Source organism: Protomyctophum bolini (assembly GCF_963924005.1).
Source record: "Protomyctophum bolini genome assembly, chromosome: 4".
NCBI lineage: Eukaryota > Metazoa > Chordata > Actinopteri > Myctophiformes > Myctophidae > Protomyctophum > Protomyctophum bolini.
Window position 1 is genome coordinate 4,950,891 of NC_137865.1, and position 26,759 is coordinate 4,977,649.

At 42.0% G+C, this 26,759-nt stretch overlaps 2 protein-coding genes across 2 annotated transcripts; both read left to right on the forward strand.

The window, feature by feature from the left end:
• Positions 1 to 950: 950 nt before the first annotated feature.
• LOC308313891 (uncharacterized protein) lies at positions 951 to 12,965 on the forward strand (the record flags this gene model as incomplete). The annotated part of the gene is made up of 10 exons (XM_080761218.1): positions 951 to 1,083; positions 5,640 to 5,981; positions 6,093 to 6,407; positions 7,690 to 8,013; positions 8,470 to 8,583; positions 8,851 to 8,928; positions 9,067 to 10,903; positions 11,527 to 11,700; positions 12,436 to 12,609; positions 12,800 to 12,965. Exons 1-10 carry the CDS (start codon positions 957 to 959, stop codon positions 12,963 to 12,965), a joined length of 3,651 nt encoding a protein of 1,216 aa, XP_080617344.1. The 5' UTR covers positions 951 to 956.
• A 3,524-nt stretch (positions 12,966 to 16,489) lies between these two features.
• On the forward strand, positions 16,490 to 25,237 carry mapda (N6-Methyl-AMP deaminase). Its single transcript, XM_080761034.1, has 10 exons — positions 16,490 to 16,652; positions 18,794 to 18,921; positions 19,622 to 19,682; positions 20,581 to 20,668; positions 21,045 to 21,126; positions 21,823 to 21,949; positions 22,329 to 22,409; positions 22,692 to 22,830; positions 23,665 to 23,765; positions 25,004 to 25,237. The coding sequence occupies exons 1-10, from the start codon at positions 16,608 to 16,610 to the stop codon at positions 25,193 to 25,195; spliced, it is 1,044 nt and encodes a 347-aa protein (XP_080617160.1). The 5' UTR covers positions 16,490 to 16,607; the 3' UTR covers positions 25,196 to 25,237.
• The last annotated feature ends 1,522 nt before the right edge of the window (positions 25,238 to 26,759 follow it).

Below are 26,759 nucleotides of genomic sequence, written 5' to 3' on the forward strand. Positions count from 1 at the left end.
GATTACATTTTTTCTTTATTTAAAGGCGAACATTGGTTCAGAACAGTGCTTCTTAAATAAATAATCACAAATAGGCTACTAGTGTCTGTAACATGAGGTCCCACGTCCCAGTGCAAAGATGAAAATCATAATGAAATGGCCTATGACCCTGTCACCCTAGGCTAATTCATATAGGCCTACATTTAATTTGGGGGTCCTTGAAATTAAAATGGCTGAGGATCAGTGGATTAAACTGAGTTAATTCACAGAAAATACAATGACAAACGGCTAGCCTACATTCATTTGTATAGCCCTATGTTTCTGTTCTGCCTCCTTTGTTTTTGTTCTGCGTCTTATTCTGTAGCGTGGGCGCCCTCTTGTTGATAAAGATGGGTGGTGCAGAGAAGATCTAGATCCATACCTGGGTCGCTGTGTATTCACATATTTTAATGTATTGTACCTTTTTAAAGTTGGGCTTTTTATTATTGTTTGGACCCAATGTTTTATACATTTGTGTCAAGTAACTAACTAGCAGACTCCGATCTGAGCCGACTGTTTACTGAACGTGGATGTGGAACGTGGGCGTTTTTCTGTTTAGCGCTCAAGAGGCTCTTTCTGTCCGTCGCTTTTAGCTTATATTAAGGACTCAAGGAGTGATATGTTTCCAACTCGGTGTGTTTGTAGCCACGCTCCGTGAACCGGTTATTCATAACAACAGCTTTGGAGGAGAAGTCATTTCCCTGGTCACTATATGCGTCTGAGACGCTGAAGTTGACCGAAGGGGACACCCCCCTGCATAATGGTATGCCCCAGCAGCAAGTCACACTACTAGAGTACATGATACTAGTACTACTGTCTCGTGTTTTATACTTACACAAACAGTCAGTCGTCTGGTAATACTGGTATCCTTTAGGCTCAGGGTAAGAGTGTATAGGCTAGGGGGGAAGGTTCACTTCTCGGTGCCTAAAACAAGAACAATGATGGAGGCCCACTCGCTGTCGCTGTTCTTCACAGTAAACGGAGTTTTAGCAGCATTAAAGTCGCGGATTAATTTCTACATGTTGTTGGTGCTGTGGAGCAGCATCTGTAACACACCTGTGACAGGTAGGCCTACACTTAATTCTCATTTACCCTCACTTTTTACTAACCGTCGTTACTCTTTCACTGGGATAACAACCCGTGTTCGTTCCAACTCATTGATTATTGATTTGAATGTGTTTTCTCTCTCTCTCTCTCTCTTTTTCTTTACGCCTCCCCGGCGCCTCCCCTGGTCGAAACTGGTAATGAAAGTTAACTGACTTCCAACTGACTTGCACGCGCACACTTCCTTGATAAACATCGAAGCGACTGACAAAAGACGGGACGTAAAGGCTCAGTTCAAATGGCCAGTTGGATTTTCTGAGCCGCTCCATACTTCCTTGATCTGGACTGGACCACAGTGGAATAGCCATGGGGGTGTCTGAGTGATGCATTGGAGCTGCTAATGATAATGTGACATGTGGGTTATCTTGCAATAGTGGGCGTCATTGATATGTACTTACCGGCGCCTCCCCTGGTCGAAAATTTCCAACTGACTTCAGTTCACTCGATAGCACGCACACTTCCTTGATAAACATGGAAGCGACTGACAAAAGACGGCACGTAAAGGCTCAGTTCAAATGGCCAGTTGGATTTTCTGGGCCGCTCCTAAATTTGAATTAGTGTAAACCTACATGAGCCCTACACGTTTTTGATTAATGGTGTGGTAAGGAGATTGTAAATGTAGTAATGCAGATGTTTAACAATAATGTAACTCTTGAGAGCTTAAAATGAAATCAAATTTAGTTTCATTTTATGCTCTCAAGAGTTAAAGATATAAGGGTCCATTTGGTTACTCTCTATCATTTAGCTGGGCCGGGAGTCCGGGACCACCTGGAACCCCCTCAAGGACCACTGGTATCACTAATATCCCTAATAGGCTACTGTATGTATGGCATGGTGTAGTACAGTTGAGTTTGGGTTTTCCCCTACTGGCAGGAAATATGCTGAGCTGTGTATCGGACGGTTATTCTCTTGAAACCACGTGGTTTCACGGAAACCATCCACCCACATGGAGGAGGGGAGGGGAGGGGTGTGTGTGTGTGTGTGTGTGTGTGTGTGTGTGTGTGTGTGTGTGTGTGTGTGTGTGTGTGTGTGTGTGTTTTCAGGTTTTCCGGGGCCGGGTTCGATTTGCAGCCGTCAGTAGGTGTCCTTTGAGAGCAGTTTTGAAGGAGTCAAGGGATTGTTGGTACAAGTCATCAACTTAAGATGTGAATCCCTTGACTCCTTCAAAACCAGGCATTTAGGCCTATATGTTTATGATAAAGGTTATTCTCTTAAAACAACATTAAGGCCTATATGTTTATTATGATAAAGATATTATTCTCTTAAAACAACATTAAGGCCTATATGTTTATTATGATAAAGATATTATTCTCTTAAAACAACATTAAGGCCTATATGTTTATTATGATAAAGATATTATTCTCTTAAAACAACATTTAGGCCTATATGTTTATTATGATAAAGATATTATTCTCTTAAAACAACATTTAGGCGGCGGCCTATAATATGTTTATGATAAAGGTTATTCTCTTAAAACATAGGCCTAATGATTATTATCAATAAATTAATAGTATATCCATATTATCCAGCAATATGAAAACCTCCTCAGCATTATGAAGCCCTACTAAGCCTGGGAGGGGGGAGATACACCAAAAATAGCCGATCTATAAGCAACCGTATTGTGAGCTTGTAGATTGGCTACTTTTAGTAAAGAATTACCAACAGCAGTCCAATAAATTACTTAATGAGGTACGTTTCATGTATTTTTCGCAATTCAATGAAAGAATGTTATATATTTCATGGCAGGAATTAATGAACAGCCTATTAATAAAACATGTGTCCGTGAGTCGTGACACAATGAATGTGTCTCACATGCATTATATTTAGCCTACGTTTGTGATAAAGTAGGTTATTCTCGCAAATATATTCTACAGCAAGTCAGCAACTGATTCCTCTCCTAACGTCATGCGCTGGTGATACAATGAATCAGAATAGTAATACTATTATTATTATTATGGGTGATACAATGAATCAGAATAGTAATACTATTGCAAATGAATATACTTTTATTAAAAAAATAACTAAAGCAATTGCAAATAAATGCACTAGATCATTAATCTCGAGATCTGTAGCTTCGAGATCCGCCAGGGATCTCGAAGCTCAGTGGACGACTCAATTAAGCATTAGGCCTACACTTGTTTCCAAGAGGGTCCACCTTGTTCAATTCATCAAAACATTTAGAGACGTACAAATAGACACTTCTATATAGTCAAAGAACAACAGGAATTCATCATAAAGGAGGTAAAAAGGGAAAAGAAACGAGGGGGGGGGATTCAGATTTTAAGGGGGCCAGTTTAGAATTGCAGCCGTCCGTAGGTGTCCTTTGAGAGCGGTTTTGAAGGAGTCAAGGGATTCGCATGTCTTAATGACTGTTGGTAGGGCGTTCCACGTTATTTCTTTTATATTTATTATATTTAGTCATTAAGACATGTGAATCCCTTGACTACTTCAAAACTGCTCTCAAAGGACACCTACGGAGGACGGCTGCAATTCGAACCCGGCCCCGGAAAACCTGAATAACCTGAACACACACAAACATTGAGAACCCTACCTATACTAGCCTACTGGGCAGAATGGCAACCAGAACCGTTCTGAGTGAAACTCCTCCCTGTGCTCACTGGCCGGCTATACTGATGATTTCCTTGAAACCACGTGGTTTCAAGGAAATAACTGTCAGATACACAGCTCAGCATATCTCCTGCCAGTAGGGGGTGCAAAACCCAAACTCAACTGTACTACACCATGCCATACATACAGTATTAGGGATATTAGTGATACCAGTGGTCCTTGAGGGGGTTCCAGGTGGTCCCGGCCCAGCTAAATGATAGAGAGTAACCAAATGGACCCTTATATATCTTTAACTCTTGAGAGCATAAAATGAAACGAAATTTGATTTCATTTTAAGCTCTCAAGAGTTACATTATTGTTAAACATCTGCATTACTACATTTACAATCTCCTTACCACACCATTAATCCAAAACGTGTAGGGCTCATGTAGGTTTACACTAATTCAAATTTAGGAGCGGCCCAGAAAATCCAACTGGCCATTTGAACTGAGCCTTTACGTCCCGAGTCGCTTCCATGTTTAATTGTTTATCAAGGAAGTGTGCGTGTGCGCGTGCATGTCGAGTGAACTGAAGTCAGTTGGAAATGTTCGACTCTGGTTTTTTAACAAATATAACCACTCCGTTGAACTAAATTAATAGTATATCCATATTATCCAGCAATATGAAAACATCCTCAGCATTAACCACATGAAGCCCCACTAAGCCTGGGGGGGGGGGGATACACCAAAAATAGCCGATCTATAAGCAACATGACGTCCGTATTGTGAGCTTGTAGATCGGCTACTTTTTAGTAAAGAATTACCAACAGTAGTTAACAAAAACAGCAGTCCAATAAATTACTTAATGAGGTACGTTTCATGTATTTTTCGCAATTCAATGAAAGAATGTTATATATTTCATGGCAGGAATGAATGAATAGCCTATTAATAAAACATGTGTTCGTGAGTCGTGACACAATGAATGTGTCTCACATGCATTATATTTAGCCTACGTTTGTGATAAAGTAGGTTATTCTCGCAAATATATTCTACAGCAAGTCAGCAACTGATTCCTCTCCTAACGTCACGCACGCTGGTGATACAATGAATCAGAATAGTAATACTATTATTATTATTATTATTATTATGGGTGATACAATGAATCAGAATAGTAATACTATTGCAAATGAATATACTTTTATTAAAAATGAAATAAAGCAATTGCAAATAAATGCACTAGATCATTAATCTCGAGATCTGTAGCTTCGAGATCCGCCAGGGAAGAAAAGAGAAGGAAAACAAACATTAAAAAGTACATTTATTTCGCTGGTTCAACTTCTGCCTCTTCTGAGTTGGAGCGCATGCATGCAGATTGCAGCGCACGTGCGCAAACGTGTGCATGTGCGCTCAAGAGCGAGCTTGCGCAATGCATTATGGGGTAGATTTGCTTCGCTGCGTTTTTGTAGTGACCATCGGATGGTCCCTACAATTCCCGGTGCATTGTGGGATACTTCATTACATTAGGGTGCAAAAATGCTCACTACATATTCGGACACTAAAACAAAATGGCGGAACCTCAACGCAGTGCACTGTATGGGGCATAGGGAATAAATTCGGACGCAGCCGTACTTGTCTGTACTGTACGCCAAAGATGGTCTATTTATGAAGAGGGGCGAACTTCATTGGAGCCACTAGAGGCGCTGTGATACCATACCTTGTGAATAACCTCTTATTTGGTGAATTACTCTTTTGTACTTTTTATTTTCATACTTTGAGTGCAAATGTGCACTATTCTACTAATCTTGTGATACTATACCATGTGACTATTCTCTCCAATGATTGTACAATGCTGCTGCTACTACTGTGTTTTGTCTGTGTTCTAAAAACATACTGTACTACTGCACTTTTGCCCAAGACAAATTTCCCCTCGTGGTGACAATAAAGTCTATCTCATTTGGGTTGTGTTTTTAGGACAACACCAGGTCAACGGGTCCTCACAACCAGTGCTGGCCAGACTGGGAGGCGAGGCGATCCTCCCGTGTCACGTTGAGCCGCAGCTCAACATGGAGAGACGGTCAGTGGTGTGGACCAGAGCTGGCCTGGCGCCACCACCGAACGTTTACGTTTTCCAAGATGGACGTCCCATTACCACCTCCGTGAACCTCTTGTACAAACGGAGGACGTTCCTGTTTTACGAGGAGCTGCATCACGGCAACATCTCACTGAGGCTGACCGGGGTGAGGCTCTCGGACATCGGGACCTACCGCTGTCTCGTTCCACACGTGGGCTACAGTACGATCCAGCTCCTTGTTGGTAAGATTTAATGTTCATAACCAGTGTTGGGCCTTTAAAAAAGAAAAGTGGTTATTCTGGGTTTTGAAATATCAAAAACACTAAAGAACACCAAGGTGTATTGATTTAAAGCTGGAGGGCCAAGAGATGACCGAGTGAAATACCTTCCACCACGAGGCAGAGGCATCCGCGTGGAACTGTTCCCAGACTACCGCTCTGTTCCTGAAGCCGTCACCAGCATCCTGTGGAGGCACGGACGCAACCTGGCAGCGGAGTGGTATCTGGATGATGGTCTGGATTACTACGGGACGTTTAGAGACCGCTCCACGCTGGACCCAGACACCGGACGGCTGGTCATCGACAACATGACCACAGAAGACATCGGGCAGTATTCTGTGGAGATCAACGAGAGACTTCACGGCAAGACTTACCTGCTTAAAGAGATGAGTAAGTTGTCGTTATGGATCTGTTATTGTCTGTCCTTTATGATTTGTTTTGGTATTTTATTTTATTGACAGATTTATTAGAGAATGTTTTGGATCAGCCGGTCCTCCATGTGATGGATCACTCCAGGGAAGGGGGAGGGGCATAATGGATCACTCCAGGTAAGGGGGAGGGGCATAATGGCGACACAAACTGAACTGATGTAAATCTCAAACAACTGACTTCTCTCTCTCAATAACATACAGTCTACTCCCCTGGCGCACCGCAGCGATACGGGGCTTCAGGTCCCTGACATGAAATAGGTTCAGATGGGGGTCCGCAGACAAATACATTCATTTTGGGGGGTCCTTGGCATGAAAATGAGAACCACTGGTTTATACAACATTGAGAAACAAGCCCAACTAAGCAACTACACTTTAGAAACAAGCCCAAATAAACAACTACACTTTAGAAACAAGACCAAATGAGCTACTACACTTTAGAAACAAGCCCAAATAAACATCTACACTTTAGAAACAAGACCAAATAAACAACTACACTTTAGAAACAAGACCAAATAAACAACTACACTTTAGAAACAAGACCAAATAAACAACTACACTTTAGAAACAAGACCAAATAAACAACTACACTTTAGAAACGAGACCAAATTAACATTACACTTTAGAAACGAGACCAAATAAACAACTACACTTTAGAAACAAGACCAAATAAACAACTACACTTTAGAAACAAGACCAAATAAACAACTACACTTTAGAAACAAGACCAAATAAACAACTACACTTTAGAAACAAGACCAAATAAACAACTACACTTTAGAAACAAGACCAAATAAACAACTACACTTTAGAAACAAGACCAAATAAACAACTACACTTTAGAAACAAGACCAAATAAACATTACACTTTAGAAACAAGACCAAATTAACATTACACTTTAGAAACATGTGCGTGTGCGCACGGGCGCACCTTAGGGGGAACATTGCCAGCAACTACACATATTTACATGCCCAAAATCACTTATAACAAGTGTGTGTGTGTGTGTGTGTGTTTGTGTGTGTGTGTGTGTGTGTGTGTGTGGGCGTGGGCGTGTGCGCACGGGCGCACCTTAGGGGGAACATTGCCAGCAACTACACATATTTACATGCCCAAAATCACTTATAACAAGTGTGTGTGTGTGTGTGTGTGTGTGTGTGTGTGTGTGTGTGTGGGCGTGTGCGCGCGTTCATAATAGATGTGTGGTGCATTCATTCTTCATGTCTTCATTCTGTGTCCTCAACAGAGAAAGTCCCACATCCAGAGCTATCCATCGTGGCACCATGTGACTCCAACTCCAGCAGCTGCACGCTGCAGTGCATCGTATTCGGAGACGTCACAGAGTCGGGCGTTGTCGTCTATCGATGGAGGTTCCACGATGAGAAATGGACTCGACCCAAACCCAACGAGACCAGGATCTACAACGATGAGGAATGGATCGGCCCCGACTCCCGGACGGTAACGATCAGCGACGACGAGGAAGGGAGAAAAGTTAAAAGAATATCCTGTGCGATAAAGAACCTGTTCAGTGTGGAGCAGAGCGAGGCTGTAGATAACCCGCTTTACAAAGGTGTGTGTGTGTGTGTGTGTGTGTGTGTGTGTGTGTGTGTGTGTGTGTGTGTGTGTTTTCAGATTTTTGGACTTAAAGCTGGACTTAAAGCCATAGTGCGGCACTGAGTGCCGCGCTACGAGCTTGTAGGTCTGCTATTTTTGAAATATCGTGAAAATGTGCCGCAAAGCTTTGAATATACTCTTTCAGAGTTTTTAACTCAAATATTTGCTTCTGGGTGGGGGTCCCTGGAACAACATATTTTGAGATGGGGGTCGGCGGCCAATTACAGATAATTCTGTGCAGCCAGGGGCTCCTTGACATGAACAAGTTTGAGAACCACTGACATAGAATTAAGCATTAAGCCACGAGAGGTCTCAGGTTACCGGGTATTTTACAATACTGAAAAACTTCTCACATCTCACTGACCAATCACTGTCTCACATCTCACTGACCAATCACTGTCTCACATCTCAGCTTTGACAGGAGAACACGAAGGACCAACAGCCAGAGGATTAAGAAAGGCCATTATTGTTACTCTCTTCATGTACGCAGTAGCGCTGGTAACTTTAATCTGGAACAGGAAACCTCGTGAGTCTTTAATTTATTTTTAACTAGATTTATTTACAATCTATATTGATATAAATCCATCCATCTCTGTCATTATGTGAAGACGAGAATGATCCTATAGTGTCTCCTCACTGACCAATCACTGTCTCACATCTCACTGACCAATCACTGTCTCACATATGACTGACCAATCACTGTCTCACATCTCACTGACCAATCACTGCCTCACATTTCACTGACCAATCACTGTCTCACATCTCACTGACCAATCACTGTCTCACATCTCAGCTTTGACAGAAGGAGAGAAGGAAAGACGAGACAGAAGACGAGAGAAGGAAAGACGAGACAGAGCTGCCAAACTGAGAGGTAAGGTGTGTGTGTGTGTGTGTGTGTGTGTGTGTTTGTGTGCGCGCACATGTGTGTGTGTGTGTGTGTGTGTGTGTGTGTGTGCACGCGTGTGTAAGTAACATGGAATTTATGATGGAAATGCTTTGTTCGCTACAGGTCTGTTGAAGAGAACACCCGGATATCGTCACATCACTGACTATGAAGAGCAGCTTCAACGCAACATGAACAGCACATATCTGAGTGTGGAACTGGGCACACAGTCTGAGGTCGTGTTTGAAAACGTCTTCGCTCCGCTCTACAATGTAGACATCGAAAGAACAGATATCCACAGCCATCATGAAGTCAGACAGATGGAGATGAAGAAGGCAGGAGAGGGAACAGAAATCCAACTGGGTCAGATGTTCAAAGAACTTTCTGGACGAATCATAAGAACAGTGCTGACCGTTGGCTGTGCAGGTATTGGAAAAACGTTCCTCGTACACAAATTTTTGTTCGACTGGGCCAAGAAATGTTTCCCCCAAGACCCACACCTCGTGTTCCCGCTCAAGTTCCGCCAGTTAAATATGCTCAAGGGACAAAAGTTTACTTTGGCACAGCTAATTCACTGCTGCATCGCGGAAACCAGATTTATTGAGGAAGACATTCTTAAATGTATCTTCACTCATTTGCAGACGGCAAGAGACTACAGCAGCAGCCCCTTCAAAGTCATGTTTGTTCTGGATGGTTATGATGAAAATAATTTCCAGTTTGATTACAAAACAGAAATTGGCCTCATGAATGTCAACGACTCTTACCCAGTAAAGGATCTCCTTGTAAACCTCATCAAGGGAGAGCTCCTCCCCTCTGCTCGCATCTGGATAACCTCGCGACCTGTAGCAGCCAATCAGATCCCTAAGGAGTTTGAAAACAGGATGACAGAAGTACGAGGGTTCATCAGAGATGACCAGAAGAAGGAGTTCTTCCAGAAGACGTTCAGTGATGAGAACCAGGCCAGATCAATCTTCTCACAGATCAAAGAATCAAAGATCCTCCTCACCATGTGTGAAATCCCAGTCTTCTGTTGGATCCTTGCTACCATTGTGAAGAACATGGTGAAGAACATGGGGACGACAGTCAGGCTGCCCAAAACCCTGGTTGAGCTGTTCTGCCACTTCCTGATGGGTGAGATACAGCGGGAGAATCCTAAACAAGGCGAGGCAGACAGAGGGAAGCTCATAAAGTATGCAGGGGAAGTTCTTCTGAAGCTGGGCAAGCTGGCGTTTCACCAACTGAACAAAGGCAACATAATTTTCTATGAGGAGGACCTGAAGGCGTGTGGTCTTGATGTGAACAAGGACTTGAAGAACTTGGGCTTTTGCACAAAGTTCTTCAAAGAAGACGGTTTGTTCTTCCACAAAACGGTCTACTGCTTCGTTCATCTGAGCATCCAGGAGTTTCTGGCTGCAGTCTACCTGTTCCACTGTTTCACTCAGAAGAACACGGAGGTCCTGAAGACATTCCTGGGACGTGACCAACGGGGACGTGACAGTTCCCTGTCTGATTTCCTGAAGGCTGCTATGAATAAAACCCTGAAGAGTGAGAGTGGTCACCTGGACCTCTTTGTCTGCTTCCTTCATGGTCTCTCACTGCAGTCCAACCAGAGTCTGTTAGGAGGCCTGCTGGGTCAGACAGAGAACAGTCTAGAGGAGATCCAGAGAGTCATCGACAACCTGAAGAAGATGGATGATCGTGATGCCTCTCCTGACAGATGTATCAACATCTTCCACTGTCTGATGGAGATGAACGACCCGTCAGTCAGTCAGGGGATCCAACAGTACCTGGAGTCAGAGGGCAGATCAGGGAAGATACTCTTTGAGACCCAGTGTTCAGCTCTGGCCTCCATGATGCAGATGTCAGAGGAGGTTCTGGAGGAGTTGGACGTGCAGAAATACAACACAGACCAGGAGGGGCAACGGAAACTGGTCCCAGCTGTGAGGAACTGCAAAACGGCCAGGTTAGTAGTCATAAGAATATAATCATGTTAGAGCAGCATTAATTCATTCAAAATATACACATTGTCATTGTGACAAATGAGAATATTATTTCAGTTAAAACTACATCAATTCAGTTCAGTGAGACTCACTTCATATTTATGAATGAATGGTTCAAACTGTGTGTGTGTGTGTGTGTGTGTGTGTGTGTGTGTGTGTGTGTTACTAGTGTTCTCATTAGTTATTCTACAATGAATAGTGAAGGGGTGTACAGAGGATGGTCTTTAAAACAATGAGCTTGGTCATTACGTTTACACGTTACTTAATACATTTAAATGTAAGTTCCATGCTTTCCATCTGTCTTCCACTTCTCTGTTCTCTGTTCTTACTGACATCCTGCTAATGTCTGAAGAACTAGATGAAAGATCTTGATTAAAGATTCTTGCTAGCTTCTGAAGGAGGCAGTCGCACTTATGCCCACTTGTAATAATATTACAGTGATATGTAATGTAACTAGTAACTCGTTACTGCCCAACACTGCCAAACACACACATTTCAGACAGCTCCACAGGGAATCTCTTTGACAGTGAACGTGGTCTGTTCTGTTTTGATCATCTCTGATTTTACATTTAATCTGTAATTACAGACTTGCTGGCTGTGACCTCAAGAAGGAACACATTGAAGTTGTGGCTTCTGCTCTCCGCTCCAATCCGTCCCATTTGAGAGAACTGGACTTGAGTGGAAACGACTTGAAGGATTCCGGAGTGGATCTCATCTGTGCTGCACTGAAGAGCCCAAACTGTTGTCTGGAGATTCTCAGGTCAGATTAATTTACCATTTTTATTTTTATTTGGTTACGTTCTGTTATAGTAAGTGATTATAATGCAGTTATTATGGAGGTGGTACTTTATTTGAAGTAAAGTAAGGTTTGATATCATGGTAACTCACACTGACCTTAATATTGATAAGATACAGTGACTAGTCTTTATGCTGAGATACTACATTAAAACACTAAACACCTCTGATGACACTGAGTGGTTGAATGTGTTCTGTCAGTGTCATCCCCTAGTTTTGAATGATATTTATATTAATGTATTATTTTTATTTTTATTTATTTTTTTATCCCACGATTTTGTAACCCAGTTTTTCTTTTTCACCCAGTGCCAATTGTCTAATGTAATCCTGGGCGCTACACTTCCTCTGCCAACCTGGGGGGGCAGCGGACTGACCTCATGCCTCCTTCTATGCATGAGGAGTCCAGAATGTTAATTCTTAATTGGTATCAGGGGCGTAACTAGACGTTAGTAAGCCCCCGCGCAGGCTGGTCAGCCCCCGACAGTTTGATCAAAATGCACAAAACGTTCTAAACATGAACTTTGGATCAATATCTAAAAACCCAGTGGGAGAGAAGGTTTTATGTGGAAAACTTATGCTGCATGAGCCAACGGAAATTGTATGGCAGGAATATGTATTTTATTCGTCTTAAAATATCTCTCTCTCTCTCTCATTCTCTCTCTCTCTCCCCCCTTCTCATCTGGTTGTATTCTTTATTTAGTCTGAAGAACTGCTGGTTGTCGGAGAGAAGCTGTGAAGTTCTGGCCTCGGCTCTCGCCTCCAATCCTTCCCATTTGAGAGAATTAGACCTGACTTTGAACAACCTGCAGGACTCTGGAATTGAGCTTCTGTGTGCCGGAGTGAAGAGTCCACATTGTCACCTGCAGACTCTGAGGTAAATTATTCTGTGTGGATCTGTACTGCAGACTCTGAGGTAAATATAGTTTTATTCTGTGTGGATCTGTACTGCAGACTCTGAGGTAAATAGAGTTTTATTCTGTGTGAATCTGTACTGCAGACTCTGAGGTAAATAGAGTTTTCTCTGTACTGGAGCATCAACTGTTAAAGTGTGTATATCTCTGCAGGTTGTCAGGCTGTGCGATCACAGAGAAAGGCTGTTCTTCTCTGGCTTCAGCTGTAGCCCTCAACCCCTCCTCCCATCTGAAGCATGTGGACCTCAGCTGTAACCACCTAGGAGGAGATGCTGAGCAGACGCTGCTCTCTGCTGGACTGGAGACTGTCAAGTTATGACTGTGTCCATCCATGGTTACTCCACATGTCTGAGTGAGTCCACCGTCTCCAGTACGCCTGGCATCAGACGTGGACTCCATATTTGGTCATGAGTGACTCATCATGAGATCACACTGATGATGTATATAAGAAGCACAGTGACAATCTGTCAATCAAACCTTGATGTGCTAAAGACCCCAAGATAGGGTTTGACCTCTGACCTCCAGGTTGATGGTGTTTGACATCTGACCTCCAGGTTGATAGGGTTTGACCCCTGACCTCCAGCTGAATATATTTTGTTCCAGGAATCTCCAAATTGTACATAAGTAGAATTGTTGCGCGTTCCAGTCCAGGGGAAACAAATATATATCCTATAATAAATACACCACGTCTCTGTGTGTGCACGTGTGTACGCACGTCTACGTCTCTGTGTGTGCACGTGTGTACGCACATCTGTAATCCACGTCACTCGAGAACTCTTCGCCCCACTGACTTCTAATGGAGACACAGGTGTTCCACAGTGTCCACAGTGAAGATTTCTACCTCATCTCAGGTTAATGTATGAATATGTAGATTTATACCTCATTAATGTACGAATATGTAGATTTATACCTCATTAATGTATGAATATGGAGATTTATACCTCAATGTATGAATATGAAGATTTCTACCTCACCTCAGGTTAATGTATGGCTTTAAACTTTTTAAACTTTAACGACGGCAAGACCGAAGTTATGGTGTTTGGGCCAAGCAACAATGTGTTTCCTCCTGGTGATTTGGGTCCCCTTGAGCCTTTCTTAAAGCCAATTGCCACCAATCTAGGCTTTAAGATAGACTCTGATCTAAAAATGGACAAACAGGTAAATGAAACAGTCAGAAAGAGCTTCTTCCAGCTTAGAAGGCTGGCAAAGATTAAATCTTGTCTTTCTCGCCCTGTGTTCGAAACTGTTATCCATGCCTTTATGACAGCCCTCCTCGACTACTGTAATGCCCTGTATATTGGAGTTAACCAGGCCTCCATCTCTCGCTTACAGCTAGTCCAGAATGCCGCCGCACGGTTGCTTACAGGCACACGTAAACGTGACCATATTAGTCCTGTACTAGCCTCCCTCCATTGGCTTCCTGTGCGATACAGGATTGATTTCAAGGTTTTGCTTTTTGTTTTTAAATGTTTAAATGGTTTGGCACCCATTTATTGTGTTCCCACAAGGACCCTCAGGTCGTCTGACCAGCTTCTCCTGGTGGTGCCTAAATCAAGGCTGAAGCTCAGAGGGAACCGGGCTTTTGCAGTGGCAGCTCCCAAACTCTGGAATGAGCTGCCTCTGCACATAAGACAAGCCCCCACTCTTCAGGTGTTTAAATCACGCCTCAAGACATATTTTTATTCTTTGGCTTTTCCAAGCATAGTATGAGCTTTTGATGTTGAAAGTGACACTGTGTGCTGTATGTTGTTTGTTTTTAAATGAAGTTGTGATTTTTATTATTTATTTATTTATTTATTTATTATTATTATTATTAAGCACTTTGGTACAACTTGTTGTTATTTAAATGTGCTATAGAAATAAAGATGGTATGGTATGGTATGGTAAGACTGATGATGGTGTTTTTGTTTTGTTACTGATACTTGATTCTTGTATCTGTATTTTATCTATATTGTATTTTCATGTTCTCTTTTTGATGTGTAACAGATGTTCCGGTTACAGGCTGGCCCAATGGCGGATTTTTATTGTATGGTGTACCGTGTATTTTATTTTAAAGTCACCGTACCAACTTTGTGGTGTTCTGAAAACATGTTACTGTAAATGACTCTGTGGATGGATACATTGCTCAGTGCCTAAATGATAAAACATGATACTGTAAATGGCTCAGTGCCTAAATGATAAAACATGTTACTGTAAATGGCTCTGTGGATACATTGCGTGCCAAGTGCCTAAATGATAAACTGTAATTGTTTGAATTTAATAAATGTATTGTTGAAAAGTCTGTCGTGGTTCTGTTGTCGTGTATTCATTATTCATAGTGTTTTCACAGTTTGGCCACAGCAGATACCATTGCATCCTTTAAATCTCTTCTCTACCAACAGTTAAAGAAATGTGAATCCCTAGACTCCTTCAAAACCGCTCTGAAAGAGCCCTTACAGGTGGCTGCAGTTCAAAACTGGCCCGGTCAATTTAGCTGGGGACCCCCTGGAACTGCCTCAAGGACCCCTGGGGGTCCCCGGACCCCACTTTGTGAACCACTGTTTTTAGAAGGCTGACTCTGTGTTTCATACACTATTTGGGTTTATTTACAGGCTAAACACGGTGTTTCTCTGGTAAACACAGACATTATATTTGAACACATAATAGAAGAAACCTTGACATGAACACAGAGAGAGAATACATGTATTATAGACCAAGTGTAACCATATGGAACGGAAAAATAGTAATTTAATCAGATTGATCGAATACTCTAACACTTTGTAGAGAAAAGAAAAGCATAGTAAAGTCCAGTTAAATACAAGGTCTGTTAAGAGGATTTATAAATAAAGCACTATGGCTTGTTTCCATTGTGGTCCATCATTATAATATTAAATTCAACAGAACATTGTAATACCATACAAATGTACAGTGCTAGCATTTGGATGCACTTCTCGTTGTGTCCAGCAGATGGTGTCAGTGAGTTGGGAACATAGTTATAATATTGTCCCGTGATTCTGATTTTAGGCCTACTGGGGCCAGTTTAGAATTGCAGCCGTCCGTAGGTGCTCTTTGAGGGCAGTTTTGAAGGAGTCAAGGGATTCACATGTCTTAATGACTGTTGGTAGGGCGTTCCACATTAGATATCCAGAAAAGCACAATAACTTGTCTACATTTACATTTGAATCCCCCCCCCCCCCCTTTTTTCCCTCACTGTATATATTTGTTTTCCGTTTTTACCTACTTTATGATGAATTCCTGTTCTGTTCTTTGACTATAGCCTAATATAGAAGTGTCTATTTGTACGTCTCTAAATGTTTTGATGAATTGAACATGGTGGACCACTGGACCCTGTTGTAAACAAGTGTAATGCTTAATTGGGTCGTCCACTCACAGTTAACAGTCTTCGTATTGAGTTTGTGCTTGAAATGTATTGTAATTCTGCAAACTGTTAATAAATATTTCAATAAATCAATCAGTGAGTGAGAGCTGTCAGTGCGTGTATGCGTGCATGGAGCGGAGGAGCTGAGGGAGGAGGCAAAATAATCAAACCACTTGGCAAATGGCAACATCATGGTTACCGTAACGACTGGAAAATTGCGCAGAGGAAAAACGGTAAAATGAGCTGCTGTGAGCGCCGGTCGGGGCACATGTGCACCGCGGCCACGTGGCCGTATGGGCATATCATTTTTCTAGGGCCACACGGCCAAAGAGAGGGGCAACGACGGCCATGGCCGCCGTGAAATTCCTGCCCTGGGCAACACTGTTCATTTTGTAAGAGCCGACGCCTCTGGTCAACTCATGGGTCAACTTCAGGAGCAGGAACTATTATTAATAGATTATATTGTTGTGGGGAGTCGGGGACCCATGTCTTTGTCACACGACAAGTAGTGCAACGCTGAAATGTGCACTGAAAACAAGAGCAGATGGTGTTGTTAAAAGAAGCACTTTAGCACACCGCTAGAAACAAACCAACGAAATTGTCATGGATTGTGAGGCTGATGCATTTTATAGGCAGTTGCCGAAGGTGGTAAGTCAATGATTAAACTGAAGAAAGATTTAAATAGATTTAATCATTTATATTCATTTATATTTCATCACATCAGTGACACAGACTAGGCAGATGCGGAGGCTGGCTCAGCCTGGCGCTAGAGTCGAACAGAGCAGATCTACAATCAACAAGCCTTACATTATTCAATATAATAGTACCAAAAGTACGACTTATGAATATTAATAATATAATATGAATATTTAAAGCCTATTGCAGCTGCGAAAGGTGGGGCTGTTTTTCTTTTTTCCCCATGTGGTCCTCCTGTTTAGCTTTTAATACCTATAATAATAATAATAATCTATCAGCATTTATTATTACTGCTATGTGCTATCTAAATAAAATAAAAATTAAGTATCTATAAAGCACAAATTTCCTTTGATATGTATTGGAGTACAGGAAATAGGCCCATAACTTCCTCACAATTGTGCTTACAGTATAGGCTTACTTATATTAGAGATGGTATCATGCTGTAATTTATCATAATATTTTATTAAGTAATTCTGACTATTCGATTTGAAATGTTTTATACTCTTACTGTACATGATTGTTTTCCTAACTTGTGGCTGCACTTATTATAATTAATACATTATATTATTATTGTCATTACTAATTTATCATTTATTGTGACCAAAGGTCGCAGTTAACTATGCAACCTTGCGTTTTTGGAACCTATAACTCACAATCCCTGTCACTCTGTCACGACACCTAACTCGAATACCCGTCACTCACCCCTGGCAAGCCCCCAGGTCATCGTGACATCACATGACATCATCAGGGATGGATATTGCGACCTGCTGTCGCAGTTATATTATGTCATCAACATTGGCCAGCAACTCGTCTGACCTCAAACCCTTATATCTCCATATATGGATATTATGTCAGAACCTGTTCTGACATTCTATATGTTGATCCTAACCCCATCCATCCTTCCTCTTCGATGTCTCCCTTTTGACTCCCTTTCCATTCAAACTCTAGACGGGCCCGCCCCAAAGTTATTCGTGCAGCCGCACCCGGCAGCCACGAAGACTAGAGTTCTCAACAGGCCCGAAAATTAAGGCCCGGCCCTATACCTTGGGCCCTCGTCAAACCCTTTGAGGCGAGGTCGCTTCTTGCCCTCACACTTTTAACAGCGGGCGACAGCCAGACGAATTCTCCGGAAGTGCATTATTTGTCTAATGCGACTACCGGCGATAGCAGGCGAATGGCCGATAGTCGGAAAGTGGGCGGAGAAACGTTGCCCTAAAAACATAAAAATAATTCGTCACTGTCAGGCGTCTTACTGGTTTCTAGATAACTTGTTACTCTGTATCGGCCTGATATGCAAGTTGCAGCTATCGTAATCTGATCCTGAAGGGAAAACATGTTATATGGGTCTATAGTACTTGCGTACTATAGTATAATATACTATAGTACGCAAGTACTATAGACCCATATAACATGTTTTCCCTTCAGGATTATGTACAGTATAGTACACATAGTACTATGTATAGTATGTATCGTACTACGTACAGTAGTAGTAGTATGTAGCTTCCACCGCACCAATGGCACCATTGTACAGTATGTCACTCAGGAACATGTCTAGTAGTAGTAGTAGTAGTAGGCTACTAGTGTAGTTTCCACCACTGTAGTGTTACGTAAGTGTTTAATTCAGGAACATGACCTAATACTTATAATGTAGCTTCCACCATTGTGTTTCATTTCGTTATTCTAGTATTTATAGTGCAGTGTTGTTTTTGGCAGCACATTTTTTATTTTAGTTTGAGTCATTTCTCTCTTTGAGTAGTTTTCATTTAGTTTCAGTCACATTTTAGTCCCCCGGAATGTTTTAGTGTCAGTCTAGTTTCAGTCGACTAAATCTACAGTTGATTTAGTCGACTCAAATGTATTTTGGCGGGCCGTGATGCCGTCTTTAATGGCTGATTTTACACATGTTGAAAATAGCCGATCTACAAGCTCACAACGTGCCGCAGCGTGACACGTTGTGAGCTTGTAGATCGGCTATTTTCATTTAGTTTTCCTCAGTGAAAAAAAGGTAGTCGGCGAACATTTTTCGTCTCAGTTTCAGTCGACAAAAGAACAACACTGTTTTAGCGTAGCTTCCACCATTGTGTGTCTTTCAGGAACTCCATGCTCATCTGAACGGGTCGGTCAGTGTTCAGACCATGGAGAAGCTGATCCGCAGGAAGCCTCACCTGAACATTGAACCCAGCATGACGGCCATCCACAGCGGACACAGAACCCTGGACCAGTGGGCCTTACCTTTTATTCTTCCATCCATATATTTCTTTGATACATCAATTATTCCATCCATATATTTGTATTATCCATCCATTATTCAGACACAGAACCCTGGACCAGTGGGGCTTATATTTTGTTATTGCTCACATTTTGTTTGATTGTTTAGGTTTTTGCACAACTCAGCACTGCCTAACTGACCTAATTGATTAACCAGTTTAGAAATATTTTGAAAAAGAAATCACTTCCTCTACACTGAGAATGAATGGTACAGATATTGTTGGTTTTCTCAAAGTTTTTCATTTAAAAAAAGAAGGAAAAAAAAAGTATTTTATTCTGACCCCCCCCCCATCTGAAAATATGTTGTGCCAGGGACCCCCTATATAGGTTTTGTGTTGTTGAAATGTTTAAAAAATATACAAAATGTTGTTTGAAAAAAAGCTGATCTACAAGCTCACATGATCATGTTGCATCACGACACATTGGGAGCTTGTGGTCAAAGACAAGTACGTGGTTAGAATGATTTTAATGCTATCTGAACTAATTTAGCTGTGTGTGTGTGTGTGTGTGTGTGTGTGTGTGTGTGTGTGTGTGTGTGTGTGTGTGTGTGTGTGTGTGTGTGTGTGTGTGTGTGTGTGTGTGTGTGTGTGTGTGTGTGTGTGTGTGTGTGTGTGTGCGCGCGCGCGCGTGTGCGTGCGCACATACGTACGTAGATGCTTCCAGGTGTTCAAAGTCATCCATCAGTTAGTGGACTCGGAGGAGGACATATTAATGGTAAGAATGAACCCACTGTTTCTCAACCTGTGGTCCACGGACCTCTACTGGTCCAGGCTAGGTCCATCATGGCATAATTAATAACAGCTGGTCCAATGTGAAAAATGTTTTAACATGTGTCAAAAACTAACCGTGCGTTCATCATAACCACCAGAGCAGCCGCCACCTGAGGTGAGGCTGGAAGTGAATGTCTTTATATCCTACCTAGGGATTTGAGCCTTGTTCTAACCAGTCGACTAAAACAACGACGAATAATGTTCGTCGACTACCTTTTTCCACTGACGAAAACGAAATGTACAAACAAATAAAAACTAGACTAAAATGTTAGGAAGGGACTAGTGGACAAGAGATCCAGTATAAGTCATTTTACAATTACCGGTAGTTGCATGCTGAAAATAGACGATATACAAGCTCACAACGCATTGCGCTGTGACGCGTTATGGACTTGTAGACCGGCTATTTTGAAAATAAAATGTCATTACGACGGCATCAAGGACCGCCAAAATACATTTTGTTCGACTGAATCAACTGTAGATTTAGTCGACTAAAATCCTATGATATTTAGTCGACTAAAACTAGACTAACACTAAAACATTCCAGGTGACTAAAATGTGACTAAGACTAAATGAAAACTATTAGACACTATGACAGTACTAAAACTAAAATCAAAATTTGCTGCACAAAAACAACACTGGTTCTAACCAGATATACCGCTTCATCAAGACTGAATCCCTACTTAGCCAGGACGGGACGTACAGTATATATTCACTATTCAGAATATTCACAACTCAGAACTACTATGTAACACCAGTAAACCCCAGCCTCTCTTCAGGCAGTACTACTCTAGCCTATGTGACACCAGTAAACACCCTGTGTGTCTTGTCTTTCTTCACTCCAGGTAGCCAAAGACGTGATCAAGGAGTTTGCAGCAGATGGAGTCAAATACTTGGAACTGCGAAGTACACCGCGAGAAGAGACCAATACAGGCAAGGCATTAGCCACGTCCCACACTCAAATTTCTGTTATACAGTACATATTTTTAGTAGGGAACAATTACAAGCCACATTATTTATTGTGAAGTCCACAAGATGGTCACATTATTTTTTGGCAGGTCACCATTTTCACTGTAAAGCCTAGTAGTAATGCGTGTGTGATACACCAGAGCAGGTGAACTTTGTTTCGGTTCGACTGGTCCAAAACTACAAGAGAACGTCATCCAGGAAAATAAAAGACGACATGTATTGTCGAATTTGTCGGTACTGCTGTGTTGCTTTTCACTGTGTAGTAGTGTGTGTACACTCACTGTATAACGTAATTGAGACATGTACATTTTCATCTACAATTTTGTTTTGTCATTGTCAGGTTTGACAAAGAGGAGATACGTCGAAACGGTTATTGAAGCCATCCGGCAGTGTAAAAGCGAGGAAGTAGATATTCATGTCCGGTAAGAATTCACATACAGTACTTGACAAATAACCAATAACTTGGAATAGTATAACGATAGTTATTTATAGAACACTTATTGAAACACGTTGCTTTACATAGAGAAAAGTCTAAACAAAGTACAGAACCAAAACATGACGTATAAAAAAAACCCAGTGTCAAACAGTAACATTTCGACAGCAAACACAAGCAATGACATGATGGCAGTGTTGTTTTCGTCGACTGAAACTAAGACGAACAATGTTCGTCGACTACCTTTTTCCACTGACGAAAACTAAATGGAATTGGAAACTACATGAAAACTAAGCTATGATGACTAAAACTAAGACTAAATAAAAAAAACAAATAAGAACTAGACTAAAATGTTAGGAAGGGACTATAGTGGACAAGAGATGCAGCATAAGTCATTTTACACCTGGTTGCGTGCTGAAAATAGCCGATCTACAAGCCCACAAGGCGATCTAACATGTTGTGGGCTTGTAGATCTGCTGCCGGCATCAAGGCCCACCAAATCAACTGTAGATTTAGTCGACTAAAATCTTCTGACATTTTAGTCAACTAAAACTAGACTAACACTAAGACATTCCAGGTGACTAAAACTAAATGAAAACTATTCCAAGAGACTAAACTAAAATCTAAATTTGCTGACAAAAACGACGCTTGCGTGACGGTATTGTATTATGTTTTCATTCTGCAGGTTTCTGGTGGCCGTGGACCGCCGGAACGGGACTGAGGTCGCCATGGAGACGGTGAAGCTGGCGGAGGACATGATGCTGTCCACGGACGGTCTGGTGGTTGGACTGGACCTGAGTGGAGACCCAACGGTCAGTCACACACACACACACACACACACACACACCAAAGCTCACCTTTTTATTCATTTTCAAAACAGTAAACAATTGCAAAGACATCACACCCGTGTGAAGTGAGTGGTGCAATTCCGTGTGGGGGTCCCCGTTCAAACCCATTTTGACCTGAGATCAGATTCCAAAAAATGTCTTCTACATCCTGACAGTTTTCCGAAAAAGCCATGTTTCTATGTCAGTGGTTCTTGAATTTTTTCAAAAATAGCTAAAGCATAACATGATGCTAACACCAAAAAGGGGTTCCACCAGTGCGTATACTATAGCACATACCTGTGGAGCGGTTGTCGAGACGGTCCTGTGCACTGCGAAAGTGACCGATGGCTGTCCTTTCTAAAAGGTGGGTCATGGCAGAGACCTGCTTCCTGCCCTGGAGAGAGCCAAGAACAGTGGGATGAAGCTCGCCCTGCATCTGTCAGAGGTACAGTAGGAACTTGTGTTATGGTATTAGGATACGTTTCTACTAGCATTATAGAACATCACTAGAGTCCCCCCGGAAAGCAAAGATTTGAGTTTAAAAAAACGTGTGCTCTGAAAGAATATATATTCAAAGATTTGCGCCACATTTTCACGATTTAAGTGCCGCGCTATGAGCTTGTAGTTCTGCTGTTTTTCAATAGCTACAGCATAACATAATCCTTGAAACACCAAAAGGGGGTTCCTGAATGAATGGGTTAATTGTCATTGTAACTGATGTTTCCAGGTCCCATCCCAGTGCGAGGAGTCCGAATTGCTCCTTAACCTTCCTCCGCATAGGATTGGTCACGGCACCTTTTTGCATCCCGAAGTGGGCGGGTCGCAAAGCCTCGTTGACAAGGTGGTGAAGAACAGAATCCCACTTGGTGAGACAAAAAAAAAAAAAAACACAAAAGCAACGTTGGCATGTTTCCATTATGTCATCATGTCTTCATATGGCCCATAGCACAGGCCTAAACGTATGTAATTTAGATGTATAATTTAGCATGTTATTAGATTCATAATTTAGCATTTTATGTAGACATCATAGCACGTAGCACTCTTTAATGCATGCTCATATCCTCACTGTACAGATAATCTACTGTTAGACAGCTAATAGGTTCTTAGCTTGCTTATGATTCTTGATGACTATATGATAGACTACTGTATTTGATGTATTACCTTGTGTTGTTCTTAGTTAACAGTAAATCGTCCTGGATTAAGAGCGTCTGCCAAAATCCCTAAATTGTAAATGGTAGCATGTCGACACACTGCAAAATAGCAGATCTACAACAGTATGAAGTGGTCAAACTAGCAATATATAATTGGCAATACAATTATGAAACACGAATGGTCTCGGATATTTCCTGAAAAGGAAAGGTCAAAGCCTCAATCTGCTTTATTAAACTAGCTCTATATGGAACAGCAGCAACATAATATCTTTATTGTTTTATCAATTGTTTAAGGGACAGCTAAAACAATGACAATAATAAAAGGGAAAAAATTGAGAGAAAAAACTGTAAAGACAAAAACAAAATTGATATTTATATATAAATATACTGTAACTCGTAAAACACTACAGACCAACGCAAACAAACGCAGACAACCTAATGTTTTTAGAACGAATCCTAAACATCGGCATCTTATATACTGTCTATAAAACTAAAATGTTTATACCATGTGATCTGACCCGAATCTGTTAATGTTATTATTTTTTGCAGAACTGTGCCTGACATCCAATGTGAAGGGACAAACTGTGCCTTGTTACTCCAAACACCACTTCCAGTACTGGTACCAACGGGGACACCCAGTGGTCATTTGTGTAAGTGTTTCATGTTAGGGCAGACGGAGAAAAAAAGACTACAGTACCGGTAATCATTACACAACAACTCTTTAATTTGAGTGTATTTCGATTGGGGCCTTTTGACAAAGGCTTTCAGGCAGAAATACACAGGGAAGACATTATATTCTGGGGGGAACATTAGCACAAAATAGCAGATCTACAAGCTCACTGTACAACACGCTGTGTTGCGATGCACTGCAGTGAGATTGTAGAGCGGCTGTTTTTGGCAAAGAGATCTGGGGTTGACAGAAAAAGTGGTCAGAGTCCCCTTCTCTCACACTTCTATCCACACTTTTCCTGGGCTGTGTGTGCTCCAGTTCCTGTTGATTTCATTGGATATCATTGGTCATCTGACCAGTTTCATTGGCTTTCATTGGATCAAATCGACAGGAACTGGAGCACACACAGCCCAGGAAAAGTGTGGATAGCACATGTCCTAAACCCTTTTAAATGTCAAGTCAGGGCTGCCATATGGCAGTGCAGTAGAACGATAATTACCCTGTTTGTTCTATAGGTGGGTTTCAATATATGGCCATATAGAGAGGGTATGCGCGTGACATCATCGTACCTGGAAGTTCTGCGCGAACGCCCACTGAGTGGCAAAAAACTACTTTCTGGCCTTGACAGCCCATTCATCCAAACAGAAAAGTCCTGTCTGATTGCATTAAACAATGTTAAACTCACCAACGTTGCAGCCGTACGAAAAGCTTGAATTATCCTCTTTCTATCTGCAAAGTCACCATAGAAACGTTAAGAGCTACTTTCTGTCAAGAAATGCCCTGCATTTGATTATTTTTCTTTTCTTTTTTCTTTTGATAGTTTGGAAGTGCTTGTTTTCAATAACAAAACATTTTTCTCAATCCTGCATTGTGTGACATTTAGAAACAGGTGGTATTTATTTCCCGTCAAATATCTAAGTCGTAGCAACATTGTTCATGTGCAGTATAGTTTGTTTGTGCTCATGTATTGAAATGATAAAGACCGCCGCTGATGGCCCCATGCAAACCGCTAGCCTAGCCTGCTAGCCTACTAAGCCTAGTAGCGAGCGTTCAGTGCAAGTGGAGAGAGGCGACGCCCTCGCCGTTTGGTGAACTGTTTTCACCAAGACCCGTGTGATGGTACAGTAGTGTACTATATAATATTTCCAGGCCAAGTCATAGACACTTTAAATTAACACCGTTTGGGGGGCTGACTCGAGTTGATCTCTCTGTCGACAGACCGACGATAAGGGGGTGTTCTGCACAGAGCTGTCTCAGGAGTATCAGCTGGCAGCGTCGACGTTTGGTCTGGCTCCCGAGGCCATGTGGAGGCTGTCCCAGCAGGCCATCGACTGCACCTTCGCCCCAGAAGGCCTCAAGCAGCAGCTGAAGCAGACGTGGACGCGACTACTGCAGGCGTCGCGGGAATGAAAGCCAATGTATCGAGGTTTAATTCAGACTTAAGTGGAGATTTCAACTCTTTCCTTTAGTCAGTCAGAGAGAAAAGATATTCTCCAGTCAGTCAGAGCTGCACAACTCAGTCTACTAGTTGGTGACGTGCATACTATGACTACATCTGGTTGAAACTTTATTTCTGATCGAATTACTGTATGACAGACAATGGCCACCGTCTTGAAAACTAGAGGACATACGGAATTTGTATTGGCACCGTTGGATTTGCCATGCCAAAATACATACATTTCAATAACTATATAATTAATTCATTAATTCACTGCCAGTTTTAATTCTTGTTCTGTTTAGCCACTGCCAGGCTTTTTCATTATATCTTACCTTTTCAAGAATGTTGTTTTGGGTTTTTTTTCTTCTCCCCCCCCCCCCCGGTCGTCGACACGTACACGTGTGTGCTGTGTTCACACGGAAAATAAATGAAAGCAATAAGCCACAAGAGGTCTCGGGTTACCGTGTATTTTATAATGGCTGAGAGGCGTAGGTAGACGATAGCGGATAGCGGAGGGTCTTCTACCCTCTCAGCCATTATAAAATCCACGGTAAGCTGGGACCTTGCGTGGCTTATTGCTTTTCTAAAACCGTTACAAACATAGTATAGCAATATTAGCCTAATAAAACTATTCAATTCACAAAAGTAGCTGCGCTTTGCGCCCCCACCAGAGTGAGCCACATCACTTCCTTGTTTTGCTCGGCAAGTGACGGGAGAATAGCGCTTGATGTCTTTAAGGGACCGCCTGGAGCCACACATTCACAGTCATATGAGTGTGAATATGACCGTGCTGTGCTTACACGCCCACACGGCCAGCGGGTGTAAGGCAATGGAGTGCTCCCCTTCCCCAGTTCAGCTACAGAGCTGCGGGATCAACTGGGAATGATATAAAGTGATTGAAGGTGTGGTTTATCGTGGATTTTACAACGGTAACCAGCCAATCAGAATCAAGTATTGGGACTAACCGTTTTAGAAATAATTTTTTGACCTTGCGTTATCACCCTTTGAAAAGAGCACGTTTGGTTTCACCCCTAAAAAAAAATCAGGATGAGGATCTGATTTTGCGATGACGTCACGTTCCGTTTGCTGTGGTACTGCGACTCCGATGTGTTTACAAATGAATGGAGCATGTACGTAAAATAACTTACTTACATCTTTAAACCCGTGATGAAATAACAATGCGGATTGTGATTAGAAAGAGACAAAAGGCGACGCTATACCAGCTATAGGTGCGTTTCCATGAAGCCATTTAGAAAAATAGGAAGCTTGACTTGACATTCTTTTAGGCTATACAAACATAATAAACGCTATGATGACTGTCCGGTGAGGTTGATGTTGCTTCTTCTTCTTCCATTCTGAGGCGCTTCGGAGGGAGGGCGCTTGACTTGGAAATATATCCGCTGATCTACTCAGACCTTCCATGATTCCATGATCTATTCTACTACTACTCTCATCGGGAGAGCAAGAGCCTGCAGACAGTGCAGAGGCTTCAATACATTCAAACAGCACTGCTAGGATCCTGAATGAGAGTGCGTA